At 37.7% G+C, this 23,475-nt stretch overlaps 1 protein-coding gene across 9 annotated transcripts in view; it reads right to left on the reverse strand.

Annotated features, from left to right (window-relative positions):
* CROT (carnitine O-octanoyltransferase) overlaps positions 1-23,475 on the reverse strand; it is a 101,270-nt gene that overhangs the window by 67,153 nt on the left and 10,642 nt on the right. For all 9 annotated transcript variants that reach the window (XR_016394367.1, XM_089917751.1, XM_089917752.1 and 6 more), the window contains 4 exons: positions 19,507-19,615; positions 5,021-5,114; positions 4,035-4,160; positions 2,324-2,425 (listed from right to left, as the gene is read on the reverse strand). Coding sequence is in view for 8 of the 9 variants with exons in the window: in XM_089917751.1 (XP_089773877.1) it covers positions 2,324-2,425; positions 4,035-4,160; positions 5,021-5,114; positions 19,507-19,615 (431 nt within the window). In the remaining variant the exon portion in view is untranslated. The remainder of the gene's footprint in view (positions 1-2,323; positions 2,426-4,034; positions 4,161-5,020; positions 5,115-19,506; positions 19,616-23,475) is intronic.

Genomic DNA, 23,475 nt, shown 5'->3' on the forward strand with positions numbered 1-23,475 from the left:
GAGCGGCTGGGCCCGTGAGCCATGGCCGCTGAGCCTGCGCCCCACAACGGGAGAGGCCACAACAGTGAGAGGCCCGCGTACCGCAAACAAATAAATAAATAAATAATAAAAGCATACGGTCACGTGGAGATCATCAGATCAATTTGATAAGTATATGGGTGACAATGCATACACATGAAACATGTCCATACACTTTACTACAGAGAAGTATTTCAGTTGTGCAAAGATATATGCTCATTATGGGACCAGTATTTTTATTCAAAGATAGAAACATCATTAAAGTTATTTTCTCCTGAATTTGAGCAAACAGCAGGATGTTGATGCCATCAGTAAAAATCCAAGTAGTGCAAGGTGGTTTTTTTAGGAGGTTGGGAGTGAGGGAGGAAAGCAAGATGATGAGTTCTTGATGATGAGAGTAACTAACCCTTACATAACAATGTAACATCCAGTTTGGACAATTTAACATATGGTGAAACAAAACTCTCAAGATGAGAATAATAGGTAAAAACTGGAAAAATATAACTGCAAGCTACCTATGTAGAAATGGTCAATGAAACCACTGAACCAGAGAAAAGAGCAGACACAGGGGAAAACGGTTATGAATAATATTAAGCTCAGTTTTAGAATCCGGAGACCCAAAAAGACTGTTAGGAGGTTGAAGGCAGTGTCAGATGCATATGAAGAAGAGGATAATCAATTGCAGCTGACAAGTCAACGAGATATGGAGGGAAGAAGCCAGAAGGTAGTTAGCTACTTTACAAAGGACAGATTCCAAGGAATAGTGAGGCTATGAACCAAACTGAGGAGGTCAAGAAGAAGCAAACAAGGAGCTGAAGAGAAAAAAGCTGAGGCAAGTAACACAAAATCTTTTGTCAACACTGGACTCGTAAGGAAGAGGACAGACAGCAAATCTTCAAAATGACTCATGGCAACCTTCCACCCTGATGATTTACTGTAGAAGACATTCTATTACCTGCACATCAACCACACCACCTTCCTCGGCAATAACAGCTACTTTATTTTTCTTTAGGCAATCAGCACACATCTCTGTGGTGGTTTGAATGAGTGATTCTACCAGCTAGGCCCCAAGGTTTGGTATGTGACCCAGGCCAGGCGAATCAGAGCAGCAAACTCCCTGGAATGTGCACGATTCACACAGGCCAATACAACAAATGAGCATTATTCCCAGGTCTTTTGCTGGAACCACTCGGGTTAAAAAAAAAAAAAAAAAAAAAGCTGGCTATTTCCACGGAGAACACTAGTCTACGAGGAGAGCTGTGAAAACATGAGACTGTAGGTACAACCATCACATGGTGTAGTCTACATGAAAATAAAGCCAAACATAGGAAAGTAATGCCAAAAAATGGAGAGAGAAATTTCTAATGAAAGCATCTGGACACTGGAAGTCAGCATTACCCAAATTTAGCTGTACCCCTATGCCATAAACACCTTCGTAAGCTAATGCCAATTTGACTTAGGTTTCGGTCACCTAAAACTGAATAAATACTGATTACTACAACTACTGAACCCAGATCAACCTAACAGGATTTTTTTTAGTATCTTACAGTCACCTAATATCAATACTTCGGAGGAAAGCCCCCAGATACAAACAAAAAATCTACCTCATACTACTTTATACCAAATCATATACTTTATGAAAAGTATTATAATGAGGTTATAGGTATATATTGCAATTGTGACTTAGGTTGATTTTTTAATTTTCTTGGTTCATAGACCTCCTGTATGTCCATCAGAAAATGGCAAAGTAGAGCTAATAAAGACAACCATGGGAGAACAGAAAAGAAACAAGTTGTGTGTGTGTGTGTGCATGTGTTTGTTTTATGAAGAAGGTAAAAAATGGAATTCAGTACCAGACATTTTAATATCCAGAAGTAAATAATGTTCCAAAGATCATGTGTCATTTTTTTTAACAAGGTCACAAAATTACTAGGTAAATGTAGAAATATATCCACATACATTTCTCCGTGCATAGAACATATACTAATGCTATATCTTTTAAAATAGGTTGTAATTTTCAACAAGAGGTAACAGTGGACTTTAAAAGAGCTTATACTACATAAAAATGCATGCAAATTCCACTTTGTAGATACACACCACACTGTTATCCTTACTACAGATGAAAGTAATTTGTCCTATACTCTATTTTCACTGAGAATTCATAACTAAACCTTTTACTCTAATGCCATAAAGCTAAATAAGTGTTTACTTATTCTACCACAGGACAGCGTAAGTATTGTAGATTACTGCCATTAAATTAACCTAAAAGAGTAAAAGGAAAAAATAATTTCAGTAGTTTACTTACATCACAATTACAGCCAAATACTCCATTAGAAAAGGAAATCAAGTTATAAGATTTGTCACCCCAGCGTACTGTTGGATCTCCAGCAAGAACCTTTGTAGCAACCTAAAATAAATGTAATATTTCCAAATTTAAAGGATTTTAATATTGGCTTTTAAGTATTTATATCTTAAATACACACAAACACACACACAAACACACATGATCTCACTTTTCCTCTTCAGGTAAACCAAATTTAATAAAATATTATATTCAAGAGATAATAATTCTGGCCTTGACTTTAAATAGTACTCAAAATCCAAGAAATTCTACCAGAAAAGAGAATGATGGTACAACATTCATGAATGTTGAGAATATACAATTGAAAGGACAAGGCTTTTGCAACTTGAATAGGATAAGAGGCATTGATAAGTTTAGTCATTAAAGTCTAGTTACAAGAAAAATATTTCAAGAATTCATATCCTACTAAGCCAGTTTCTCAAATGGTAAGTTTGGGCCATAAGTGAGTCATGAAACCACAGTAAACATTCTTTACAAGAAAGAATAGAACATAAATATCAGAGTACATCACAGATAGTCAAAGTAATTATTACTGTTTTGTGAAACTTCTATGATGTATGTATGTGTAAGTGTGCACATGCTTGTGTGCGCGTGTGTGTGTGTAATGGGCTGCAATCTAAATACGCCTAACTGTAGATTGCAGCAAAAAAGTTTGAGCAACACTTCATGAAAACACATTCTTCCTCAAGAAGCTTGTTGATTCTACTTAAAAACAAATGCAGCTAAGGAAGAGGAAAAATTGTTTTCTAGCTACAAGGTTTTTCAATCCCATATTATTTTATTTCTAACATTTAATATTGATGAATGTATTATGAAGTAACTTCAGTGTTTTCAAAAGACTCTGAGATTCCTACAAATATGACTACTACCTTTTATTTTTTTCCCAGGAAATGATATTACCCCAGAAAAAAAAAAGTAGGCCACAATTACCCTTAAATTCACTAAAGTCAGTGTGTTCTATAAAACCAAATGATAAAATAAATCAAAAGAATGATATAATTCTTAGGACAGACCTCACCAACTAAGATATCAAGGCCCACTGGTGTGGGTTATTGGTAGGTTCTCATGTCACCTTTGGTATGAAATCTCATTTAGCCCAGCATCTTATGCAAATTTCCTGTATATATGATCAATAAAAAGGTTTGGAACCACTGACATCTGATAAGCAAATAATAGACATACTTCTTTAAACAATATATAAGATGTCTAAATGGAGTTAAACAATGTGGCAAGAATTTACAGAGCATTATTTATGTATAATCTTCATTTGATACCTGTGTGTGTGTGTGTGTGTGTGTGTGTGTGTGTGTATAGCTAAGAAAATGTTTTAAAAGCCTGCATTAAATATTTTATGACTTAGTATTTGCACTTTCTTTTCTTAGCTGCCCCATTCTAAGATAAAAGGTGTTTCCAAGATACAGGAAACAACTGTCTTCACAATTATGTTTCACAGTGGTTTTATGGGTGTATAATTCAAACTCAGTAAGTTGTATACATTAAATATGTACAGCTTTTTGTATGTCAATTATACCTTAATAAAGTGGTTTAAAAAAAAAAAGCCTGCATGTAACAAAATTCTTCTCATGTTCAATTTACACAAGAGTCCTCCAGAAAAATCTGTGGAAAGAAATAACAAAATAAGATAGTTGAATACCTGAGAATAATCTTCCGGTGTTACATGTGGACTGCCGTCATCTAAACAAAATACCAGTAAACTGCTCTGAATTTTTTCTAACATAGTCAAGTTCTCTGGATTAAGACTAATCAAATATTCTCGTGCCTAAAGGGCAAGGAGATAATAATAAAATGTTACAAATTAAATACAAAATATCCAGAAAATCTTAATAGGTTCTCAAAAAGTTACCAAAAAGGTTCATCAAGAAAAGTGTGAATTCAAGAACCTCTCTGTTGACTCCTGAACAGGTTTTTCCTCCAACTGCATGGCTGGTCCCTATACTTGTGCTACTAAATGCATAAAGGTATAAAGTTATGCCACCCCCTAGATTTTCTCTAATAGTTTAATATTGTACAATGTATTTAATGCTGCTTAAAACTTAAAGCTGTCTGTCCATTTATGTTTACTTCAAAAATCTGAACAAAGGGCCAGCATATACTTGAGCTCAGTGTTTGAAATTTAAATGTAAATAAAATAAAAATAGCATACCCTCACCCCAAAAGTGTAAATTAGAGTTAATAATACTGTATTGCATATTTGAAAGCTTCTAGAGAGTATATCTTAAAAGTTCTCATTACAAAAAATGTATTTTTTAGGGCTTCCCTGGTGGCGCAGTGGTCGACAGTCCGCCTGCCGATGCAGGGGACACGGGTTCGTGCCCCAGTCCGGAAAGATCCCACATGCCGCAGAGCAGCTGGGCCCGTGAGCCATGGCCACTGAGCCTGCGCATCCGGAGCCTGTGCTCCGCAACGGGAGAAGCCACAACAGTGAGAGGCCCGCGTACCGCAAAAAAAAAAAAAAAAAAAAGTATTTTTTAGTTTTCTGTATGGTGATGGACGCTAACTAGACTTACTGTGGTGATTATTTCTCAATATATACAAATATTGAATCCTTATGTTGTATAGTTGAATATCATGTTGTAAGTCAATTATACCTCAAAAGAAAAGAAAAATGTAAATTATAACCTTAGCCCATCGAGTTCGCTCCTCACTAGTTAACGCTGCTACCCCAGGTCCATCAGGTTCACTATGGCACTTCTTTTGGATGTATGTCAATTGCCTTTGGAAGATTAAATAAAGAGGATTCAAAAAGAGCACAGGCAGGATCACTAGCTACTTTGGCCTTTAATAGGTTATAAAGTTTATAAGTATTTAAATGTTTTGATATATTATCCAAAGAAAGAGATTATGGTCTCAACAGCAATGGAGTTATTTCCTGCACATCTTTTTTTTTTTTTAAGTGATTATGTGGCCTATTAATACCGTAAGTATACTTGACAAATCTCACAAATATTATGTACATTTTATCTAACTAAAAACTATGTGTATATATTAACAGAAGACTTATTCTGTACCCAAGTAATACTTGGGCTTAACCCCCAAAATAGAAATACCATGTAGTTAGTTTTAAATGTTTTCACATATGCCATTCTTACTTAAAATCATTACAAAGACTATTAGCTAAAGATAAATTATTTCCCCCCCATAGCATTCTATAATCCTAGTCTGATGAGTTTCACGTATCTTTAAACATATTAGCAGGTAAATAACAGGGTTCTTCCACAAAGAAATTTTCATCAAAAATCTACAGCTTATTTTCATCCCTACTTCCTCATAACATATGCTAAGAAATTACCTCAATTTAAACGCTTCCACAGGTTTCTCAGAAAGTGAGCTACTGTAGCTTAATAAATGCTCAAAACGCACCACTAGTAGCCATCCCTTATTTGTGACTTTATCATTCAAGGAATGAATTCCTTGCTGCAAAATTCCTCCGCCTTTATTTGAAACTAATGGTGTCCTGTGGAGTAGATGAAGCCTTCTATAACAAACAACCTGCATCTATGGCGGAAGCAACTTGCCTTATCTCTTCCTGCTTACTTGTCTTTGCTAACTCTGATTTTGCTTCAATTACAAATAAAGCTTACAGAGTTGGTGGTTATATGGCGGCCATAATAACTAGGATAAATTCTGAATGCTTAAGGAATAAAATCTACCTCACTGTTTTTCTCCATATGGTATGAGCTGCTGCCCTTCCCTTACCACCTGAGAGCACCAGTTTTTACTATGAAACTTTTCCCCACTCCCTGATATAGCCATTTTAATATTCAGTGGGAAAGGACCACGTCATAAAAAAACAGTCATTATCAGAGAGAAATCACCAGGAAAAATGCATTAAACCTGAAATGACATTTTAAGTTTGATAATAAAAGGTCAGATAGTAACTGCCAAATCCTCACCATTAAGAAGTCCATCCTACCTAAAGTGATCTACAGATTCAAGGCAACCCCTATTAAAATCCGATGGCATTTTTCACAGAAACAGGAAAAAGAATCCTAAAATTCATATGGTACCACAAAAAACTCCAAATAGACAAAGCAGTTTTAAGCAAGAAGAACAATGCTGGAGGCATCACACTTCCTGGTTTCAAAATATATTACAGAGCTTCAGTAATCAAAATAGTATGGCACAAATAACAGACATACAGGTCAATGGAACACAACAGAAAGCCTAGAAATAAATCCACTTACATACAGTCAACTGAGGTGCCAAGGAAGCCAAAAATACACAATGGGAAAAGGATAGCCCCTTAAATAAACAGTGTTGGGAAAATTACCACATACAAAAGAATGAAACTGGACCCCTATCTTACACCATACAGAAAAATCAATTCAAAACAGACTAAAGGCTTAAATGTAAGACCTGAAACAATAAAACTCCTGGAAGAAAACATGGGAAAAAATGCTTCTAGACATTGGCCTCAGCAAGCATTTCTTAGACATGATACCAAAAGCACAGGCAACAAAAGTAAAAACAGACAAGTAGGATTACATCAAACTAAAAGCTTCAGCACAGTTAACAACTAAGTGAAAAGGCAACCTACAGAATATGAGAAAATACTTGCAAACCATACATCTGATAAGAGGTTAATATTCAAGGAACTCCTACAATTTAATAGCAAAAAAACCAAATCTGATTAAAAAATGGGCAAAGGGACTGAACAGACATTTCTCCAAAGAAGATATAAAAATGGCCAACAGGTATATGAAAAGGTGCTCAACATCACTAATCATCAGGGAAATGTAAGTAAAAACCACAATGAGATATTACCTCATTCCTGTCAGAACGGCTATTAACAAAAAGATAAGTGATATCAAGTGTTGACGATGATGTGGAGAAAAGGGAACCCTTCTGCACTGTTGGCGGGACTCTCAATTGGTGAAGCCACTATAAAAAACTATGGCGGTTCCTCAAGAAATTAAAAATAGAAATACTATATGATCCAGCAATCCCAGTTCTGTGTATATATCCAGAGGAACTGAAATCAGGATCTTAAAGAGACATGTGCATTCCCAGGTTCCTTGCAGCATTACTCACAATAGCCAAGAGGCAAAAGCAACTTAAATATTCAACGTAGGATGAATGGATAAACGAGATGCGATATATACATACAAACGGAATTCTATTCTGCCTTAAAAAAGAAAGAAATCCCACCACTTGCAACAATGTGAATGAACCTGGAGGACACTACCCTAAGTGAAATATGCCAAACACAGAAGGACAAATACTGCATGGTATCACTTATACGTGGAATCTAAAATAGTTAGACTCTTAGAAGCAGAACAGAATGGTGGGTGCTAGGGGCTGATCTAAGGAGGAAATGAGGAGGCATTAGTCAAAGGATACAAAGTTTCAGTTACATAAGATGAGTAAGTCCTAGAGAACTACTGTACAGCATAGTTCCTGTAGTTAATGATACTGTACTGTACACTTAAAAATTTGCTAAAAGGGGAGATCTTAACGTAAGTGTTCTTACCACAAAAAAATTAATTATTAAAAATAAATTAAGAGGGCGGGACACCTTTGGAGGTAATGAATATGTTTAGGATATAGACTGTGGTGATAGTTTCATCCGTGTATACTTATCTCCAAACTCATCCAGTTGTACACAATAAATATGTACAGCTTTCTGTATGTCAATCATACCTCAAAAGTGGTTTAAAAATAATTTCTCTATTCATATAAAAAAAGAGGTACAGATTTGGTAACTAAAATAACCCCTTTTCCTTTAATTTGGCTACCTATGCACCTGTTTTCAGCTACACATGCAATTTCTGATATTTAAAAGCACAAAGATTTGTATTAACAATGTTTATATTTCAGAATCACACACTTTTAAAATATTCTACCCTTGATATGTCCTCACAATCTTGTTTCTGCCTTCATTACTTCCCACTCATTCTTTAATTTACCATAATCGGGTTTTGTCCTCCAGTGATTATCCTGAAAGTACGTTTCTGAATGTTACCAATGGCATCCCATAAATTCCAGCAGCTTTATCTCAGTCTTATTTTCCTCATTGCAGTGTTTAAACACCCAGGAGTCAATATTAAAATTCTCTCTGCCTTGGCTTTTGTAGCACTGTTCCACTGTGGTCTCCCTAACTCACTGACTACTTGGTCTTTTTCACTAACCATTTGTTCTCGTTCCACTGTCAAATGTGTGTTTCACCAAATTTCTCTCAGTGGCCTCCCCCAACCTCTTCTACAAGTTTCTCCTTTGGTAATTTCATCCACTACTTTAATAGCTTCAACCATCACCTTTATATAAGAGGCAACCAAATCTCTAACTTCAACCCCATTTTCTCTCTAAATTTCTGGTACCAAATTTCCAAATGCTTATTGGATATATCTACCTCAATTTCTGTCAACATCCCCAATTAAATTTGGAATTTAAAAATTATCTCCCTGACCCCTCCTTATTAATACAAATTTTTAAAAAATTGATCTTAGAGAAAAACATAGGTATAAATCTTCATGACCTTGGATCGATCAGGCAATGGTTTCTAAGATATGACACTAAAAGCACAAGTAACAAAAGAATAGATAAATTAGACTTGGTCAAAATTAAAATATTTGTCCTTCAAAAGAGGCCATGAAGAAAGTGAAGAAACAACTCTAGAATGAGAGAAAATATTTGTAGTTTATATATTTGATAAGGGACTTACATCTAGAATATATAAAGAAGCTTTACAACTCAATAATAAAAAAGACAAATAACCCAATTAAAAATTGGCAAAGGATATGAACAGACATTTCTCCAAGTAAGATATACAAATGGTCACAGGCACATGAGAATATGTTCAACATCGTCATTATGGACATGCAGCTGTAAACCACAATGAGATCCCACTTCATACCCTCTAGGATGGCTACCATCAAAAAGGCAGACAATAGCAAGTGCTGGTGAGAATGAAAATAAATCGGAATCCTCAAATACTGCTGATGTGAATGTAAAATGGTACAGTCATACTGGAAAACAGTTTGGCAGTTCCTCAAATGGTTCAACATAGAGTTATGATGCAGCAATTCCACTCCTAGGTATATATACCCAAGAGAAATAAAAACACATGTCCACACAAAAACCTGTACATAGATGTCCAGGACAGCATTACTCACAGCAGCCAAAAAGTGGAAACAACCCAAATGTCCATCTGATGAATGATTAAATAAAATGTGGTACAGCCTCAGAATGAAATATTTTTCAGCCAAAAAAGGAAGAAAGTACTAATACATGCTACAACATGGATGGATGTTGAAAACATCATATATGCTAAATGAAAGAAGGCAGACACAAAAGGCTATATATTTTAAGACTCCATTTATATGAAATGTCCAGAATAGGCAAACCCATAGAGATAGATTAAGTGAAAGATAGAAAGGTTGCCTAGGGCTGGTGGGGTGGAAGTGTTTGGGAAATATGAGAAATGTCTGCTAATGGACGGGGTAAGAGTTGGGGAGCAAATGAGTTACTGCTTACGGGCTCAGGGTTACTTTTGGGGGTGACACAAATGTTCTAAAATTGATTGTGGAGATGACAGCACAATTCTGAATATTCTAAAAAATACTGAATTGTACATTTTGAATGGGTGGACTGTGCGGTGTGTGAATTGTCTCAAAGCTATTATTAAAAACAAGAAAAGAATTGAAAAGGTGCCTCCTCGCGTGTTGCCTCCTCCTGTTACAATACAATCTGCTTACTCAGTCACGTTCAACAGCTTCCTTTCTTTCTAAATCCAGTTACCAATTCATATTAACTTTATCTCCAAAACATTTTCTGCATTTATCCCATCTTTTTAAAAAAATTTTTTTTAATTGAAGTATAGTTGATTTACAATGTTGTGTTACTTTCTGATGTACAGCAAACTGATTCAGTTATACATATATATATATATATATATACATATTCTTTTTCAGATTCTTTTCCATTAGAGTTTACTATAAGATACTGAATACAGTTCCCTGTGCTATACGGTAGGACCTTATTGTTTATTTGATGTAGAGTGTCCCATATTTTAAAGTCCCAACCTCTTACTTCTTTACTGGATTACTGCAAATTTTAATACATCTCTTTTCAGGCTCCAACTCACTAAGATTCAGAATCTGACCAATCTATGTTACACTTCTAATATGTATCTTATGGTTCTAAATAAAATTTCCTAATGCACAGGAGTGGCCTCATCACTCAGTTCACTCACACATGCCCACCCGCACACTTCTGCTTTGTACTAAGCAGAGGGAATTAAAAAAAAATAGACCTGGCAAGTAGTCTCTTAGAGCTCCATCTGCATGTGAAAACACAGAAATAAATGACTTCAATACAATTTAATAATCAATATAATAAAGATAAATATGAGGCATACAGAGTCTAAAGGAGTCTAAGTCCTTGGGCCATGAAGAGAAGAAAGAGAATGGAAAATCATGAAATAGGACATAAAATAGGAAGTCGTGACCTTGTGGTGACCTATGAACAGAAACAAAGCACGAGGAGGAATTCTTACTTAAAAGTGGACAAGGCAGGAGAAGGCAATCCAAACAGAAAGCATGAGCACATGCAAAGATCACAGATAACATGTTAGAACTGCAAGCAAAAATGGGGTAGGAGTGTAGGACGCACAGGGAGGAAGAGCAGGACAAGGCTGAAGGGACAGGCGAAGGTCAAATCCAGACCGTCACTAAAAAACTGGGACTCTATTCTAGACCCAAAGAAACCATTCAAGAATTAAGCCAAAGTGAGATAAAATCAAACATGAACTTTAAAGTCACAGGACGGATGACTGTAGAGCATGTAGGGAAGCAAGAAAACCACCTGAGAAGTTGAATCAACAGACAGTTAAAAATCTGAACAACACTTTGATTTTTTTTTTTTTTTTTTTTTTTTGCCGTACGTGGGCCTCTCACTGTTGTGGCCTCTCCCGTTGCGGAGCACAGGCTCCGGATGCGCAGGCCCAGCGGCCACGGCTCACGGGCCTAGCCGCTCCGCGGCATGTGGGATCCCCCCAGACTGGGGCACGAACCCGTGTCCCCTGCATCGGCAGGCAGACTCTCAACCACTGCGCCACCAGGGAAGCCCTGATTTATTTTTTTAAAAGAAATCAGAAATCCGAATTTTTGTGTGAATTCAACCAGAAATCCATATGTTTCTGTGAATTCTCCTAATTTTAAAATAGTAATGTAAATTCTCTGTTATCCAAGCAAAACAGGCCACAGGCTGAATTCAGCCCACGGATCACACGTTTCTGAGAGAGCGGCTTTCAGTAATAAAATTATTAGATCAGGCTTGTTAACTGTATGTCAAATTTGGAAATTTTAAAATATAGCTGGAACGTACAGAAAGATTATCCAAGACACAAAAGCAAAACACCTAAAAGATGGATAATTCTGCCTACATCAAAATTAACAATGTCTGTTCAATTACCAAATAAATGTGTTAAATGGAAGAAAATGTTTGCAATCTGTATAACTGATAAATGATCAGTGCCCAGAAATACAATTACTACAAATCAATAAGAATAAAAAAATAGCCAATAGAAAAACAAGCAAGCCTACCTCAAGAAACAAGAAAAATCTCAAGTAAACAATCTAACCTTACACCTAAAGGAACTAAAGAAAGGAGAACAAACAAAACCCAAAGTCAGCAGAAGGAAAGAAATCATAAAGATCAGAGCAGAAATAAATGAAATAAAAAAAACAATAGCAAAGATCAATAAAACTAAAAGCTGGTAATTCAGAAGATAAACAAAATTGATAAACCTTTAGCCAGACGCATCAAGAAAGAGAGTGAGAGGACTCAAATCAATAATATTAGAAATGAAAAAGGAGAAGTTACGACACCACAGAAATACAAAGCACCCTAAGAGACTACTACAAGCAACTTTATGCCAATAAAATGGACAACCTTGAAGAAATGGACAAATTCTTAGAAAGGTATAACCTTCCAAGACTGAACCAGGAAGAAAGCAGAAAATATGAACAGACGTATCACAAGTAATGAAATTGAAACTGTGATTAAAAATCTTCCAACAGGGCTTCCCTGGTGGCGCAGTGGTTGAGAGTCCGCCTGCTGATGCAGGGGACACGGGTTCATGCCCCGGTCCAGGAAGATCCCACATGCCGCGGAGCGGCTGGGCCCAAGAGCCATGCCCGCTGGGCCTGTGTGTCCGGAGCCTGTGCTCCGCAACGGGAGAGGCCACAGCAGTGAGAGGCCTGCGTACCGAAAAAAAAAAAAAAAACTTCCAACAAACAAAACTCCAGGACCAGATGACTTCACAAGTGAATTCTATCAAACATTTAGAGAAGAGCTAAAACCCATCCTTCTCAAACTCTTCCAAAAAATTGCAGATGAAGGAACACTCCCAAACTCATTCTATGAGGCCACCATCACCCTGATACCAAAACTAGACAAAGATACTACAAAAAAAAGAAAATTACAGACCAATATCACTGATGAATATAGATGCCAAAATCCTCAACAAAATACTAGCAAACAGAATCCAACAACACATTAAAAGGATCATACACCATGATCAAGTGGGATTTATCCCAGGGATGCAAGGATTCTTCAATATACGCAAATCAATCAATGTGATAAACCATATTAACAAACTGAAGAATAAAAACCACAGGATCATCTCAATAGATGCAGAAAAAGCTTCTGACAAAATTCAACACCCATTTATGATAAAAACTCTCCAGAATGTGGGCATAGAGGGAACCTACCTCAACATAATAAAGGCCATATACAACAAACCCACAGCAAACATCATTCTCAATGGAGAAAAACTGAAAGCATTTCCTCTAAGATCAGGAACAAGACAAGGATGTCCACTCTCACCACTATTATTCAACATAGTTTTGGAAGTCCTAGCCATTGCAATCAGAGAAGAAAAAGAAATAAAAGGAATACAAATTGGAAAAGAAGAAGTAAAAGTGTCCTGTTTGCAGATGACATGATACTATACATAGAGAATCCTAAAACTGCCACCAGAAAACTACTAGAGCTAATCAATGAATTTGGTAACGTTGCAGGATACAAAATTAATGCACAGAAATCTCTTGCATTCCTATACACTAATGATGAAAAATCTGAAAGAGTAATTATGGAAAAACTCCCATTTACCATTGCAACAAACTGAATGAAATACCTACGAATAAACCTACCTAGGGAGACAAAAGACCTGTATGCAGAAAACTGTAAGACACTGATGAAAGAAATTAAAGATGATACCAAGAGCTGGAGAGATATACCACGTTCTTGGATTGGAAGAATCAATATTGTGAAAATGACTATACTACCCAAAGCAACCTACAGATTCAATGCAATCCCTATCAAATAACCAATGGCATATTTTACGGAACTAGAACAAAAGATCTTAAAATTTGTATGGAGACACGAAAAACCCCGAATAGCCAAAGCGGTCTTGAGGGGAAGAAAAGAAGCTGGAGGAATCAGACTCTCTGACTTCAGACTATACTACACAGCTACAGTAATCAAGACAGTATGGTACTGGCACAAAAACAGAAACATAGATCAATGGAACAAGATAGAAAGCCCAGAGATAAACCCACGCACATATGGTCAACTAATCTATGACAAAGGAGGCAAGGATATACAGTGGAGAAAAGACAGTCTCTTCAATAAGTGGTGCTGGGAAAACTGGACAGCTACATGTAAAAGAATGAAATTAGAACACTCCCTAACACCATACACAAAAATAAACTCAAAATGGATTCGAGGCCTAAATGTAAGACCAGACACTATAAAACTCTTAGAGGAAAACATAGGAAGAACACTCTTTGATATAAATCACAGCAAGATCTTTTTTGATCCACCTCCTAGAGTCATGGAAATAAAAACAAAAATAAACAAATGAGATCTAATGAAACTTCAAAGCTTTTGCACAGCAAAGGAAACCATAAACAAGACAAAAAGACAACCCTCAGAATGGGAGAAAATATTTGCAAACGAATCCACAAAGGATTAATCTCCAAAATATATAAACAGCTCATGCAGCTCAATATTAAAGAAACAAACAACCCAATCCAAAAATGGGCAGAAGACCTAAACAGACATTTCTCCAAAGAAGACATACAGATGGCCAAGAAGCACATGAAAATCTGCTCAACATCACTAATTATTAGAGAAATGCAAATCAAACTACAATGAGGTATCACCTCACACCAGTTAGAATGGGCATCATCAGAAAATCTACAAACAACAAATGCTGGAGAGGGTGTGGACCAAAGGGAACCCTCTTGCACTGTTGGTGGGAACGTAAATTGATATAGCCACTATGGAGAACAGTATGGAGGTTCCTTAAAAAACTAAAAACAGAATTACCGTATGATCCAGCAATCCCACTACTGGGCATACACCCAGAGAAAACCATAATTCAAAAAGACACATGCACCCCAATGCAGCACTATTTACAACAGCCAGGTCATGGAAGCAACCTAAATGCCCATCTACAGATGAATGGAAAAAGAAGTTGTGGTACATCTATACAATGGAATATTACTCAGCCATAAAAAGGAACAAAATTGAGTCATTTGTTGACATGCGGATGGATCTAGAGACTGTCATAGAGAGTGAAGTAAATCAGAAAGGGAAAAACAAATATCGTATATTAACACATGTATGTGGAAGCTAGAAAAATGGTACAGATGAACCAGTTTGCAGGGCAGAAGTTGAGACACAGATGTAGAGAACAAACATATGGACACCAAGGGGGGAAAACCGTGGTGGGGTGGGGATGGTGGTGGTGGTGGTGTGATGAATTGGGCAATTGCGACTGACATTAGTATACACTGATGTGTATAAAACTTATGGCTAATAAGAACCTGCAGTATAAACAAACAAACAAAAGAACTAATGCTAAACTTTCTTTGGGTTATTTGTATGGAAATATGTTAATATAAATGTTTCAGACATTACATGAAATTTCTAAAAATCTTATATGTTCTGGTATAAGTCATAATTCTAGTTATTACTTGAAAATGTATATCTCAGAAATAACTAAATTTCCTTGTCAACTGCATTATTATGAGCTTTCATCAAATCTTTAGCCGTGGTCATTTCTAAGTCTTTTGTCATTTACAGACAGTTCTGGGTGGATTCTGATGCTTTTGCAAAAGTGTTCCTGTAAAAGGGTTTCATCTTCAAGGAATTCATGGAAAAGACTCTGACAAGTACAGGTTTCTGGTAACTGACTATACTGCTGACGTGAATGAATAAGCATTTTCAGAACTCTAATGGAAAACTGATGAATTATAAACGTGCTAACAAAAGATCAAGACAAAAAAAATAATTACATGGGACTGAGTGAACTGATGACGATGATTTTAATTTTTGTGACTCTGTTTGAATTTTAAAAAAATCCCACAAGGACTCAGAGGCAAAAAATATACAAATCAATTTTCACTGCAACGTAAAGGAGCTGTTACAGTGGAGGATGACTGCACTGAATGTCAATATTATGACATAGTATGAGTGTGTTTCGTTTTTGGTAATTGCAATCATTGTTGCTTTTGTTGTCGTCATCCATTTACAATGCTTGATGTCAGTTTATTTATCTCTTGTAAAAATAAAATACAGTGTGTGTGTGTGTGTGTGTGTGTGTGTGTGTGTGCGTGTGTGAAAAAAATGAGGTTTCGTAAATTCTCTCTTAAATTTTATTTTACTAACTGCTAGATAGAAATATTAATTTTTATATGAAGACGTCATACCCAGCTTGCTAAAGTCACTTATTAATTCTAATTCTATAGATCATTTTAGATTCTTTAATTATCTGGAAATAAAGTGTTATTTCTTTTTTTCTGTCTTAAAAAAAAAAAGAAAAATAGGCAAGGGGCTTCCCTGGTGGCACACTGGCTAAGAATCTACCTGCCAATGCAGGGGACACAGATTCAATCCCTGGTCCAGGAAGATCCCACGTGCCATGGAGCAACTAAGCCCATGCGCCGCAACTACTGAGCTTGCGAGCCACAACGACTGAGCCCACATGCCACAACTACTGAGACCACACACCACAACTACTGAAGCCTGCACACCTAGAGCCTATGCTCTGCAACAAGAGAAGCTACCACAATGAGAAGCCCATGCACCACAATGAAGAGTAGCCCCCGCTCGCTGCAACTAGAGAAAGCCTGCATGCAGCAATGAAGACCCAATGCAGCCAAAAATTAATTAATTAATTAATTTTAAACAGTACACAAAAAGTACAATCCGTATGGTAAAAGATTGATAAATTAGACTACATTCAAATGTAGAGCTTCTGCTGATCAAAAAGACACTTTGAAACCCATGAAAAGCTCATATCCAGAATGTATAAGGAACTCCTACAACACGCCTAGTGTTGAACACACTAGTTCAAGCACTTATTAGCACAACTACTTTGGAAAGCTGGCACAACCACTGAGGCTGAACATACACATACACTATGACTCCCCAAGTCCTCTCCTGAGTGTAATCAGACAGAAGAGCATGCATGTATACATCGAAGATTATACGGGAATTTTCACAGCAGCATTTTTTGTACTAATAAAAACTGCAAGCAAGCTAAGTGATTATCCTTGAGAAGGAACAAAAGCCCAGTAACTGGGAAGTGGTATAAGGGGGATTTCTGGAGTAATGGAAATGTTCTGTATCTTGACCTGCGTGGTGGCTGCATGAGTAATTAGCTATGTACTTCTGTATGTGCTTGTGTACATGTCTGTAATACTCAATAAAAATAATTTAAAATATATATACCTTCATATAATTCAACATTTAGAAGACAATCTAGAAAATTTGAACAACTGATTGTACTGATATATTAACATGCTAATGAATCCTTGATTAACTTTTTAGAATAAGCAAGTCATTAGGTGTGATAATGGTAATGTATATTTATGTTTTTAAGACTCCTTATATCTTAGAGAGTCATACTATTTATAGTGAAAGGATATTATGTCTGAGATTTTCTTTAACATAATCCATGGGGGAGTGACGGGAGGGGCACAGCAGGTATAGCTGAAATGAGGCTATGAATTTATAATTGTTGAAGCTAGGAGTTAAGAACTGTTGAAGCTGGGTATGAGTACATGGAGGAGCTTCATTATATAATTCCTGCTACCTCTGGAAATTTTCCATAATACTAACTTTAAAAATATAAACATATGCAGCACTATTTACAATAGCCAGGTCATGGAAGCAACCTAAATGTCCATCAGCAGATGAATGGATAAAGAAGATGTGGTACAAATATACAATAGACTATTACTCAGCCATAAAAAGGAACAAAAATGAGTCATTTGTAGAGACGTGGGTGGACCTAGAAAGTGTCATAGAGAGTGAAGTTAAGTCAGAAAGAGAAAAACAAATATCGTATATTAACACACATATGTGGAATCTAGAAAAATGGTACAGATGAACCGGTTTGCAGGGCAGAAATAGAGACACAGATGTAGACAACAAATGTACAGACACCAAGGGGAGAAGGGGCGGATGGGATGAATTGGGAGACTGGAATTGACATATATACACTAATATGTATAAAATAGGTAACTAATGAGAACCTGCTGTATAGCACAGGGAACTTCACTTCGCTGTACAGTGGAAACTAACACAACATTGTAAAACAACTATACCCAGGACTTCCCTGGTGATGCAGTGGTTAAGAATCTGCCTGCCAATGCAGCAGACACGGGTTCGAGCCCTGGTCCGGGAAGATCCCACATGCCATGGAGCAACTAAGCCCGTGCGCCACAACTACTGAGCCTGAGCTCTAGAGCCCGGGAGCCACAACTACCGAGCCCACGCGCCACAACTACTGAAGCCCAACGCCTCAAGCCTGTGCTCCGCAACAAGAAAAGCCGCCGCAATGAAAAGCCCGCACACCACAAGAGTAGCCCCCGCTCGCCACAACTAGAGAAAAGCCCACTCGCAGCAATGAAGACCCAATGCAGACAAAAAGAAAGAAAGAAAGAAAACACAAAAAACATACAAAATAATATTCTCTCTGTATACACTATTATATGTACATACTATTTGTATATATGTAATATATACTACATATAAAATATACATGTATGTTCTTTTTTTAAAATCTGTATGTGCATATAAATTCACTGCAACAGATCTGGAAGGGTAGAATATACCAAGCTAGCAACAGTGATTAATTTGGGGACAGGGAATGGGATGAGTAATATTTGTAATGTTTATCTTTTCTCCAAGGAGAATATATTCATATACATCCAGTAAAATTTAAAGTTAATTTAAATTAAAAATAAAATAAAAATAGATTTTTTAAAATTAGCATATATACAATTCTTATTTCTCACCTTACCGTCACCTTTTAAAAAGGTAATTTTGAACATCTATTTTTTAACCTAAGCAAAATCTTAAGACCCAATGAGACTCAAGAAAGTAGTTTGAGGGACTTCCCTGGTGGTCCAGTGGTAAAGAATCCGCCTTCCAATGGAGGGGAGGCAGATTCGATGCCTTGGACGGAACTAAGATTCCCCCAAGCCGCGGGGCAACTACTGAGCCCGCGCGCTGCAACTAGAGAGCCCGCATGCCACAAACTACAGAGCCCACATGCTCTGGAGCCCAGGCGCCACAACTAGAGAGAGAAAACCCACACACAACAACTAGAGAGAAGCCCAGGCGCCACAACTAGAGAGAAGCCCCTATGCCACAACTAGAGAGAAGCTCATGCACCGCAACGAAGATCCCACGTGCCGCAACTAAGACCAGACACAGCCAAAAATTAAAAATAAATAAATAAAATAAAAAAAGAATGTAGTCTGAGGGATGAGGGACTGCCCTGGTGGTCCAGTGGTTGAGACTCCTCCTTCCAACGCAGAGGACGCGGATTCGATCCCTGGTCCAAGAACTAAGATCCCACATGCCACGGGGCAACTAAGCCTGCGCACCGCAACTACTGAGCCCACGTACTCTGGAGCCCACGTGCCACAACTAGAGAGAAGCCCGCACGCCACAACAAAAGATCCTGCATGCTGCAATGAAGATCCCGTCTGCCGCAACTAAGACCCGAAGCAGCCAAAAATAAATAAATAAAATAAATTTAAAAATATACAGAGATTTTAAAAAAAAGAAAGTAGTGTGAAAACCTGAGAATCTCTGGTGGGGTCATCAAACATCCTTCATGCATTACATCGAACACAAAAACTCGGCCTCGACACATCACTGCAATGTGATTTGGGCAATGCCCTTCACTCTCTGGAAAAAGAAAAAGAAAATAGAAGACTCAAATCTCTCAAAGTTAAGCAAGAGTAAAGCTGCATATTTATATCCAACAGAAAAAAAAATTCCTCCAATATTTTATCTATCATATATTCATCAAATATGTGACATGAATAAAAATACTTTAATAAGGTGATAAAATTTCAGTTATTATGTCATAAATACATGTTCCTGAAACCCGTCCACGTAAAACATCTAGAAATCCACGAAAGTTTCAAATATTTGTATACCTTAAGAATCATATAAATTCCGTATTATTGCAGGACTTTCTAGTTTTATTTATCGATAGGATGGGAAGAGAAAAGTGTCGCAGAGAAATCCTGGAGGAGAGCTATTTGAGTTAAGTTTCTTTTGGGGTTTTTCTTTTTTTTTTTTTTTAACATCTTTATTGGAGTATATCTGCTTTAAAATGGTGTGCTAGTTTCTGCTTTATAACAAAGTGAATCAGCTATGCATATACATATATCCCCATATCTCCTCCCTCTTGCGTCTCCCTCCCACCCTCCCTCCCTCCCTATCCCACCCCTCTAGATGGTCACAAAGCACCGAGCTGACCTCCCTGTGCTACGCGGCTGCTTCCCACTAGCAATCTATTTTACATTTCGTAGTATGTGTAAGTCCATGCCATTCTCTCACTTCGTCCCAGCTTACCCTTGCCCCTCCCTGTGTCCTCAAGTCCATTCTCTACGTCTGCGTCTTTATTCCTGTCCTGCTTGGGGATTATTTTAATGTTTATTGATCATCACATAATTTAACTGCAATAGTATCTAGCTGTGATTTCTCAATAAAACAGTTTTCAGTAGAATAAGGACACTGTATGCCTGGGTGGCAAGGAGAAAGCATTTTGCCCAATCTGTAGCATTACTCAAGGCTCTGATGACACCTGGTAAGCCACTGATAATTGATTCTATGACTCATTTGGCACATCTTAATTCCCCAAGAACTATTTGAGATTTTTTTTGAGACTATCCTGATTTAGTCCCATTTTTCAAGTACTAGTCCCTTTGAGAAGGGTCTTCCTACAAGATCCCTGCTCCTTCCCTCTCAAAAAAGAAAGAGGAGGAAGAAAGTTAGGAAAGACATATACTGCCACTGGAAGTAAATTTATTGGTTGACATTACGTACAAGGAACTGTGCTAAATGTTTTACACAGATTATCTAATGAAATCTATTCATCAGCTAAGAGGAAGAGCCATTTCCCGATAGCACTATTATTTTTTCTCTTATATCCTATTTCCTCAAGTCCTTGTAGGTGAGGTATGTATTTCCTTTGTCCCTCATGGCTATTTCGAAACCATTTCTTCTTTCTTCCCCCTTCAAAAACCTCCATACCCTTTTACATTTACCACCACTACCTTTTATTGCTGTCCTCTATTACCTAAAATTTCAGGCTGCAAAAGAAAAAATAAAATAAACCTGATGCCAAGTTAATAAATATTTGGGAAGAGGATGACAGAAGGGTGCTGCCACAGGATGAGCATAAGAGGGGATAGTTGAGCAGAGAAATGAAGCAAAGGTGTGAATACAGAAATACCTGCAGGAAGAGAGTTCCAGGTAGAGGAAACAGCAAGTACAAGGGCATTAGGACAAAAATGAGCTGGTCTGCTTAAAGGGAAACAAGGTCAGTGCAGCTACAGCAGAGAGAAATGGGTAGAATGGTAGAAAAATTTGGGGCCAGACCATATTGGCCTTAGAAAGGGCTTGCAATTTGAAGTATGATGGAAAAGAAGCCAATGGAAGGTTTTAAGCAGGATAGTAATAACGTCACCTAATTAATACTTTACAAAAGGCACTCTAGCTGCCATATGGAGAAGAGATTTTTAAGAGGGAAGAAAATATACAGCAAGATCAGTTAGGAGGTAACTGAAGTGGTCCAGGTGAGAACCACCTAAGTGAGAGTTGATGGTGGCTTTGACTGGGGTGTGACACTTGAAGGAAGCAAGAGGTCAATTTTTTTCTTTTTAAGAAGGGAGGTATTACAAATTGGTACAACCCGCTAAAGAGGGAAGACTGTTAATGCAGCACAGAGAGAAAGGATAATGCAGAAGCAAGGTCCTTGATTAAACAAGAGGTGATGGAGCCCAGGGCACCTTACAGAAGGGTTATCCTTAGGAGTTAGAACAGTTCCACACTCTTAAAAAGAGAAGACAAAGTATATGAATATGCAGTAGTGTACAGCAAGGAGGTTACAGAATGGGCCAATATTTGAATGAATGTTTCTATGACTGATGTAATAAATCACCACTAACTTAGTGGTAAATCACCACTAGCAACACAAATTTATTGTCTTACAGGTCTGGGGACCGAAGTCTGAAATGTGTCTCACTGGGCTAAAACGAGGGTGTCACCAAGTCTGTGTTCCTTCTGGAGGCTCTAGGGGAGAATCTGTTTTTCAGCCTCTAGAGGCTGCCCACATTCCGTGGCTCAGGGCCCCATTCCTCCATTTTTTTTTCTTGGCTGCCCCACACGGCTTGCAGGGTTTTAGTTCCCCGATCAGGGATCGAACCTGGACCCTGGCAGTGAAAGTGCTGAGTCCTAACCACTGGACCGCCAGGGAATTCCCTCCATTCCTTCATCTTCAGAGCTATCAAGGGAGGATCATGACTTTCTTATGCTTGCATCCCTTTGGTTCTCTCCTCTGCCTCTTTCTTCACTTGTAAGAATTCTTATGATTACTCTGGGTGCACCTGAATAATCCAGGATAATCTCCCTATCTCAAGGTCAATTGATTAGCAAACTTAATTTCATCTGCAACCCAATTCCCCTTTACCATTTAAGGTAACACATTCAGTCGGTTCCAAGGATCAGGAAGTGGACATATTTGGGGGTCATTATTCTGCCTATCAGATAGGTTGGCAACTTTGGTGATAGAAACATTGCTTTACATTTGTTGAGAAATAAAAGAGTTCATTGGCTGGGAATAAAGAAGGAGAAAGGCATGAAACAGTCTTCTCTGGAAGTGAGAGAAGAGCTTGACAAAAGAATACAGCAAGGCAGTGCTTTCCGTCCACTTGAGGTTTGACTGAGAAAAGTTAAGTGATGTTTTGTGGTTTCCTTTGGCCAAGTGAATTGCTAGGGTAGGTGTCTTGAATATGTGGAGGAAAGACAGAAGACTGAAATTTAAAGTGCTGAGGCGGGGGTGGAGTGGGGAGGGAGGGAGCAGGTGAGCAAAGGTTTGAATGTATATGTAAGGAGTGGTGACAGGAAAGAACCACAGAGAGATGTGAAGACGTGGCCACGGGGAGGGAGAAATGAAACAGCGAAGAACTGCAGAGTAACTGAATTTTAAGTCAAGATGTGGTCAAAGAAATGGCTGAGGTGGACCGAAAGGAAGTGAGTTGTGAAAAGAAGGTGGAGGTCAGAGTGAGATGCCTACAACCACACTGCTGGAGGTGAGAGAGTTTTCGATTACAACAAGGTCTATGGCTGGGCCATGGGAGTGGGTGGCTGCTTGAGAAGGAGAGGAAGGAAGGAGAAGCCACGGGTCATCCACAAATGGAGGCTGAGGCCAGCAAGAATGTGACTGAGGTAATAATGGAGAGACAGACAGTGAGACTGGTGCTAAAGCAATCAATGAATGAAGGAAAGTGACCAAAAGGGAAGTCACTATGACAATGACAAGTAGGGGTGACATAACCTGATAGCATTTTTTTTTCAAGAGCTCAAATTGCAAGGGAAAAGAAAACACGAAAAGGGCAACAGGAAATAAAGAAGACACCAACATCTCCTACTTGCCCTCCAGTACCAAAGTGTAAGAGAAAAACAAAATCCCCATTTGAGATGGTTATAGGAAAAGCAGTGTAAAAAATAACCAAGTTTCACGAACAGCACCTTTC

Source organism: Delphinapterus leucas, chromosome 9 (genome assembly GCF_059928025.1).
Source record: "Delphinapterus leucas isolate spDelLeu-1000000601 "Yukka" chromosome 9, BTC_Dleu_Yukka2, whole genome shotgun sequence".
Lineage (NCBI taxonomy): Eukaryota > Metazoa > Chordata > Mammalia > Artiodactyla > Monodontidae > Delphinapterus > Delphinapterus leucas.